The 8,781-nt window shown below is 29.5% G+C and overlaps 1 protein-coding gene across 2 annotated transcripts; it reads left to right on the top strand.

Moving 5' to 3' along the window:
• Nucleotides 1–239: 239 nt before the first annotated feature.
• Nucleotides 240–8,470, top strand: LOC126838690 (katanin p60 ATPase-containing subunit A-like 1). 2 transcript variants are annotated; one of them, XM_050573322.1, is made up of 11 exons: nt 240–460; nt 4,138–4,243; nt 4,324–4,505; nt 4,577–4,706; nt 4,984–5,330; nt 5,400–5,502; nt 5,959–6,080; nt 6,167–6,346; nt 7,020–7,287; nt 7,360–7,486; nt 7,824–8,470. In XM_050573322.1, exons 3-11 carry the CDS (start codon nt 4,329–4,331, stop codon nt 8,020–8,022), a joined length of 1,653 nt encoding a protein of 550 aa, XP_050429279.1. In that variant the 5' UTR covers nt 240–460; nt 4,138–4,243; nt 4,324–4,328; the 3' UTR covers nt 8,023–8,470. The 2 variants fall into 2 exon arrangements, with proteins under 2 accessions (XP_050429279.1, XP_050429278.1); XM_050573321.1 differs by having other exon boundaries at nt 240–464.
• Nucleotides 8,471–8,781: the final 311 nt, after the last annotated feature.

The raw sequence follows: 8,781 nt of genomic DNA, 5'->3' as shown, positions 1-8,781 counted from the left end.
ACGGTTTATAACATAAAAATATATGTGTGTATGTATAATTATGTAATTATATACATTTTTTATAAGACGTAGATTGAGGGCCAATACATTGTATGTAAGTTGAGAGGCCGGTACATCGTGCGTGCCCAAACACATAGGGAATCCTTCGTGGGGATTTAATATATTTTTATTTGATTTCCATTTTTTTTTTACCAAGTAGACCGCCTCGCAGCATCGCTGCCTCAATCGCGTCTCGAGTTGCGTTGACGCCGTACGTCTATTGCCTGTGCTTTGGACCGGTTGTTTGTGTATGTGAGTTTGTATCTATACATATTGTATTAATTATATTTGTCATCGTTGTTACAAGCCGAGCTCAAGCCGTTTCTTTGCCGTCCACCGACGCGTCTGCATCACACTGTGTACCTACTCCAATATAATATTAGCCTACTGCCTGTGATACGGGAGTGTCACTCCTACGTCTGTAGGTAAATATTTTCGTTTGTCCTTATCTAACATCTGCACCATACCCGTACAAAGTTGTTATAGTAGGTAACGCTCAATAGACAAACAAAAGTAGTAGTAGCAATACAAATAAGAAATAGTTTAAGTGTGTATACACACTACACATCTTGATCATCATTATGCCTTGTATACCTTCTAAAAAAATTCATTCATAACCCTAACAGTAAAAATAATATACCAAGCGCAAGGCGAGACTATAAACATTATAATGATAGTACTAATATATAATGATAAAAATATGATTATTAATATATAGCTAGAGCAGTGTCTCGGTAGGAGGGCTCACGTCCGATTATTATAAACTGTAAGGGTGGCGTTGTGTAGTATGTACACAGGAACGTAATTGACAACGCGGTGTACCTACTTTATACACATGACTAGACGGCGGCCGGCGCCTCTTAGGTTTGTATAGAACTATATCAACCTATCATACCATTATATAATACTAATCGTTTGTATGCACCCTTCGATTGACTTTGACTTTGAAATATAACTGCTATTATATATTGATTTTAACTTTGAAGTTAAAACAAGTATTTCTAGTTTTCTGTTTTTGTGTCTAGATATACGCTAATTTTTTAACCACCCCGCGGATTGCTTCACATAACAATACTGAATTGATCAAAAATTTTACCCAAAAGTTACTTTATAAGGCCAAAAAATGAAAGAGAATTTTAAAGTATTTTTTAAATGGAAAAGGACTCTAAAAAGTATGCTATATTTTTCAACTTAAAAAAAAATCATGAAATAACTTTGAATTTAAATTGGGTTTACTTTAGATATAGTCAACAACTCTTTCCACCTAAATATTTATATATACATCTATATAATACATAACAAATTTCCAAAGTATCTGTAGTAAAACTTTTTATTATTTATGAAACCCCTAAAAGACTCAACAACAGTTTAGTCATTGATTTTCCGATTTAATATGTATTAATATTATAACAAAGGATTTTAGTACTATTTAGTATAACGACCAGAGAAAATTGTTAAAATTGTTATTCAAAATTAAAATATAACACCGGACTGGAGTAAATTACCATAGCACAAGATTTTGGTGTCATTTGATTTACTATAGTGGAATATTTATGTATAGTATATAGTTAACCTAATTCAAATAACGAAAGGATATTGATAATCTCAAAAGTTTTGCAATTGCCAAAACACGTGGGAAGTCATCGTTTCCGTATTACTTTATAATTTTCATTTGCGTCGTTCGATCGTATTGAATTGTAATTTTGTCTCAAAGAAAGAAATATAATAAAGAATAACGCATCAAAAATATCTTTCCTATAGTATTTTTTTTTTTTTTATACCTTTCGTAATCGAATTTCATAATACCAATGTACATAAAGCAATAATTATTATACTGTAGTTATGGATAGCAAATAGTAAATTAAACACTAAATTGGCACGTGTTAAACTACCTACGTGACATTTCATCCATTTCATTCAACCGATATCGTGTTGAAACGTTAAGCGCTATGAAAAGTGAAAACAAACAAACAAGGATAGGTCCCAAATCAGTTAAAATTTTGTATACAACATTTTCTATTGTTCACGTTTATTTACATATTATTAACCGAAATGTCAATTTGAAAATGCGTTTTCTAGTTTCCTCGGGAAGATCTTTTTTTGACCACGCCTTTGTTTTTAATTCTTTATTTATAATTTACAATTTACTGTCCAACTGGTTTGTTTATTCATTATTTGACATTTTATGTATTTTGCTGAATCTGCGAATGTTACTTTTTCAATTAGAACTTTCTCTTACCAAAAGCAATTTTTCGAATTAAAAACATAATCTTAAGTTTTGACTAATAAAATACATTGAAATAACCAGTAATTCATATAATATGTCTAACATGGTGCCTTAGCTGTTTTAACAATGAGCAAGGCAAGGTTACGGCATGGAGGTGTATATATACATCAATAATAATTTTCGTTGCTCTTTTATGGTAACGTTGTCTATGTAAGTGTTGTAAATATACTGGACCTTCTGACGTAGCTGGTGGGTATGCTATTCGAGCATTGACGAACCATCTGAATGCGTTACAAAGTATTTTTTTTATAAGAAGTAATAAATGAATAGTAGTGAATAGTATTTTCATTAATTTTCACGTTTTTCAGATGGCATTTGAAAAAAAAAATGTTTATACTAATATTTGATTGAGGAATATTTCTAAAATTAAGTGTCAGTGTGAATATACATATTAGTTTCGTTCTACGGAACTTAAGTACTAAATAATGTTCCTATTTATAAAACATTATTTAAAGTAAAAAAAAATTTGTAAATTTATAAAGAACTTTTTGAAAAAAAATAACCAGTTACGTTTGTAGTCACCAATCCCTAGTTTTTATATTGTAATATAATAACACGGAGTTATAGTAATACAACTGTGAACTGTCACTATGTTAGGCATGGAGTATTAACAATATTATATTCGACGTTTAATAAAAAAATACTTTTAAAAAGCTCACTTCTACAACATACATATAAATGGAAGAAAAAGAAAGTTAACACGCCTTGCGCTTCTATGGACAAAAGAAACCTGTTCTTTTTAATTCTACATTTTAAAGTAGCGAAAACAATGCTAGAATGTTGCTCCAATGACTCTTCGTTGACGTTTGCACACATTTTAAATTGAGCAATCTGTTTTTGACAATTGACATCACAACGACGTGTACTAATCGTACAAATCGTTAAACTATAATATTATCTGCAGAGTGCAGAAAATGTGCATTAATATATTAGCATATACCTAGTTATATCTTATTAACTAAATTATTCTAGCAGTAACATACCTAAGCTAATCATCAATTAGTAACAAGGGGTTTCAATTACAAAACAAACATTTTTACTTTTTTCGATGAAGAAAAGGGTTTTTGGATTTTCTTTTATAATTCATAATGTTTGAAATTTATATAAATCATTAAAAACTACTACATTTAAAAATACGTGATATTTTTAAAAAAAAAAATTATTGTAAAATATTGACACGATGGATAAAATAATACCTATATTACTTACAACTTAAAATTTTACGAAATATCACATTGGCCAATCGCCATACTGAAAATGTTAACAATTTGTCGTCACAAGTTTTTGTAAACATTTTGTAGTCAACATTTTTATGTATAAAGTATAAACTATAATATTATAATTCATAAAACTATGAAATATACGAATTACAATCTAATTGTAGATAGGTAGATATTGCATATTGTTTAAATTCTTCTGTTCCCCCGCTTTTATTATACCTGAAGTCAATAATGATATTTGATAAATGATAAGGCCGTTTGTAACATCATATTATTCAAACCCGTAAGTGTACCACAAAATAATTCGTTTTGATAAAGTAATGTTATGCCTACGAAAAACGAAATTAAAACCATGACAATGCCCACCTGAAACTTGAAACACGGTTTTTATTACACTATTTTTAAAAATCATAATAATAAGACTTATAAACTGCAGTAGACCTAATTTGAAGTTGATAACATACGTTTTATTTTGTACGAGTAACAACCACTACGGACTACCAAACTTAATTTTATTTACAAATTATTTTTCGAAATTATTATTTATTTTGTACGTTATGTCTTATGAGTAATGTTTCTTTTTTCCCCAAGGCCCTCAGTTTTTGAAAATGGGTGCTAGTAAAGTACCTTTTACATGGAACAAATAAATTGTTCAATTAAGTTATATATTCCTGGGCTCCAGTTTACTTAATTGAAGGTAAGACCCTTTATAAAATATTAAACATTTACAAAGTTAATAATTTTCCAAGTATCATTGTTTTTGTAATTTTAATAAAGCTGTGATGACCGTAATGGCAGTATCGATTGATGAAATACGTGAAAGCATCAACATGGCACGAGAAATGGCACTGACAGGCAATTATGAATCGTCATTAGTCTATTATGAAGGCGCCAAATTGCAGCTGGGACGATTTTTGTCTACAATTGATAGTCAATCTCGACGAGAGTCATGGCGCAATGTATGTATTTATTTTTATGATTTAGTTTCTATAACCCAGCTACAATTTCAATGGAATTGTTTTTTTTCTAGATCCAGCGGCAAATCAATGATGAGTATGATCAATTAAAAGCTTATACGAATACTTTAAATAAATTAAAGCAAGTACGGAGTAATGAATTTGAAAGAAACGAGAGGCCATTAAACACATCTAGTCAAGCATGTAAGACATTTTTCCTTTTACTAAAATTTAAAAAACTAATAAAGTATGTTTTATTGCTTACTTTTATCAGACAATTTATAAAATATATTATATATCTTGTTTTCAATCCAAAAATTATTTATACTTGAAAATTAAAATAAATTTTAAAGTTTTGTATTATATTTTAATTTTTGAGCATTTTTGGTAAAAGCCACCTATTTAAAACAAATAAACTTCTAAATAAAAAAGGCTGATAATTATCCAATGCATATTTACGATATTAAAATGATTTCTCTAGTGAATAGAAATAATAGAAATGAAGATTTATCACCAGTTGATGGTGTATCATGGTTTGGAACTACTCGTCAACAAGTAAATGGTAGTGGATCACTTGAGTGGCCACCAGCCAATAATAATGATCCTGATGTGTGGCCACCTCCATCACCCGTAGAACATAAACCAGCACCTCAAGTTAGACCCCAAAAAAATTCCCGCCGCAACGAATCTTCACGTATGGCTAATAAAACCCAAAAAGTTGGACTAACTAACAGTCGCAACAGTGCTTCTAAATCTCAGATATCTAAGAAAGGTGAAGATATTAAAAAGAGTTCTAAAAAAGAAACCAATGGTCATACAAATGGAATGGTAATCTTAATATATATATAATATAAAATTAATTTTATGATGTTTTATAAATAATGTAAATAATTACAGAGTGATAAAAGTGAAAAAGATAAAGATGAAAAAGAAGAAATAAAACAAGAAGAAAAACGATTTGATTGTTCCTCCTATGATCAAGATCTTGTTGATATGTTAGGTAATGTGGCTTTTTATTACTTTATTTACTGGTTGAAAGCTGTACAGACTATCTCTTACGTTTAACATCTGTTATTTCCACCGATCGGGATTTAGACAGTTTAGATTTGGCATTTTTTGGGCTTATAGTTTTTAGCTACTGACCTAACGCTATCAAGCAAGCTGGTCCCTGAGAGAGGTGCAGGTGGCCAATTTTCCCCCCACACAGTTGTCCGTCCAGAGGAACAAATCCCCAATGGCCAAGATTCGAACCTGCGTCCATGCGTTGGTACACTGTCACCTTATCTCACTCCGTCACTCGCCTGCTCGTGCTTAGTGCAGACTAAAAACTAGCAAATTTGATAAAATTGGACCTGGGGCAGGTCAGGAAAAGAGGGGGCCTCTTTTCTGCAATTGGCGATACATATGCTATTTTTTATTACAACAAAATATATTTATTATATTTTTTTCTTTTTAGAAAGAGATATTGTACAAAAAAATCCTAATATCAGATGGACTGATATAGCTGAATTAGATGAAGCTAAACGCCTTTTAGAAGAAGCAGTAGTACTCCCTATGTGGATGCCTGATTTTTTTAAGGTAAAAATAATAGTAGCTAATATTTATCATAAACACTAATAAGTAAGTTGAAATTATCATTACTAAAATTATAAATAATTTTAAAGGGAATTCGAAGACCTTGGAAAGGGGTTCTGATGGTTGGACCTCCTGGTACAGGAAAAACAATGTTAGCCAAAGCTGTAGCTACAGAATGCAAAACCACCTTTTTTAATGTTTCCTCGTCTACTCTTACATCCAAATATAGAGGAGAATCTGAAAAACTTGTCAGGCTGTTATTTGAAATGGTAAGTTATTGTAATTAGTACTGATATTCCTTACACAAACCTACATTATTTTCATTATAAATCGTTGCTGTAGAAGTTAGACATATAGTAGAACATATTTGGGGCATTGAAAAACATAATTTTATTCAGACTGTCCCTAGTTTATAAGTTAAAAGTGTAAAATGTATACTTGATACACTCATTAATTTTTTACACACAAGTAATTTATCTTTTGGAGTTTTATAATTTAAGTATTATTAGGGCAGTTTCATTACGAATATAAGCATCATTAATTTTAGTGTTAAATAGTTATAAAGGTTTAATAAGGTTTAAACATGTATACATTTATAAAAAAAACTCAGCATAATCATAGGAAATATTATCACTGAAATTTATATACTCAAACATTTTTATTTTCAAAAAGACGTTTCGATGTGTATCCCTACATGATAAAATTTGCATTTAGGTATAGTTTGTTATTGTGATAAAACCATTGCATATTATTTAATGAAAAAATAAAAACACATAATGTAAAATTAATACTTTGTCAACTCTGCATCAAAGTAAAAATAAATCTCCATAGCCAGTTAAAATAACAAATTGTCATCATTAAAAGCAGGGCTATGTAAAAAATAATACATTTCTAAGCGACAAAATATTTATTAGTTATGTTTATGAAACAAATTTGTTGTAGGCTCGGTTTCATGCTCCATCAACAATTTTTATTGATGAAATTGACTCACTTTGCTCTCGAAGAGGTTCAGAATCTGAACATGAAGCATCTAGGAGAGTTAAATCTGAGCTTCTCGTTCAGATGGATGGGTTAAGTGATACCTCAACTGAAGAAGAATCAGGTGCAAGCCGTATTGTAATGGTTTTAGCTGCTACTAACTTCCCATGGGATATAGATGAAGCACTTAGACGAAGACTAGAAAAGCGTATATACATTCCTTTACCTAATAGTAAGTATTAATTTAAATCTAAAAGTTTTATTATGTATTGTAAAATGTATTAAACTATCGATTGCTTTTTAGGCGCTGGTCGAGAAGCGCTACTAAAAATAAACCTAAGGGATGTGAAAGTGGAGCCTGATGTCAGTTTATCAGAAATAGCGACTAAGCTTAAAGGATATTCTGGCGCTGATATTACAAATGTGTGCAGGTAAACATACTTTTTTATATTATATCTTTGATTATAAATATTATAGATAGCACACTGAGACAAATTTAAGTTCTGGACGTTGACACTGGATTGGCGCTAGTAGTATCAATTTCATGAAAAACGATACTACTAGCGCCCGTCCCGTGTCAACGTCCAGAATTAAAGTTTGTCTCAGTGGGCTATCTATAAAATTTATAATCAATGATTATACCAAATAATATTAAATAATTAATGAAATCTTAAATTATAATATTAGGTATCAATAAATATATATTTTATTTTAATTATAATATTAAGTATCAATAAATATATATTTTATTGTAATTATAATATTTAGGGATGCATCTATGATGTCAATGCGACGTAAGATAGCAGGTTTAAAACCAGATCAAATTCGACAATTGGCTAAAGAGGAAGTTGATTTACCTGTTTCTTTTCAAGATTTTTATGAAGCTATTGCAAAGTGTAATAAAAGTGTATCGTCCGACGATTTGGCTAAATATGAAAAATGGATGAACGAATTTGGGTCTTCCTGAAACCTAATGGCAGTTACCTAACTGTATTTATTTTGTTTGCCGAAATGTGTACTTATTTTTTTTTTTCATCCTAGAAACCCTAGAATCCGAGATTATAGTTATAACTTATGGCTGTGTTTTGCTTTTGAATTATAAATGCTCACAACGAACCCTACTTAAAAAAAAAAAACTGAAAGGGTTAATTTATGTTTCAGTTTTTTCTTTTTATTTGTGTTAAAGGTAAAATATTTAATTTTAATATTATTAAGAAAAAAGCTATAACATAGATTTATTAAACATACTTAAAAATAAATTTATATTCTTGCCATTTTTGTAAAAATCAAAATGTTTTTGAACACCCTTAAAAGTATTTTTATGCCTGATTATTTCATTTTCTCTAATTTAATTACCTGATTATTTTAGACAATGAAATGCTGTATTCAATATTATATATGTTCAGCAAAAATTGTTTTGCACTTTTTAGATAATTAATTTTCTAATTCCATCGGTTAAGAATTAACTGTTAAGGCCTTATTGTGATTTATAAAGTACATATACTGTTTTTATGAATAATTTGTATAATTTATTTAAGACAGTAATTATACATATTGTAAAAATAAAAGTCACTCGTAATTTATTAAAGTAAAAAAATGTTTTTACTACTATAGAATTTATTTTATTTTAATGTAAAACAATAGTCAATTTGTTTTCAATATTGGTTTGTTTTGGACATTTTTTTATGGATACTGGTTATTGTGAATATTCCACAGGAAGTTGTTT

This window comes from Adelges cooleyi, unplaced genomic scaffold, assembly GCF_023614345.1.
Source record: "Adelges cooleyi isolate 19-005CV unplaced genomic scaffold, UGA_ACOO_1.1 ACOO_flye_CR_arks_rails_tigmint_CR_PRNA_30, whole genome shotgun sequence".
In the NCBI taxonomy this organism is placed as follows: Eukaryota; Metazoa; Arthropoda; class Insecta; order Hemiptera; family Adelgidae; genus Adelges; species Adelges cooleyi.
This window is presented reverse-complemented; position numbering and strand designations above follow the sequence as displayed.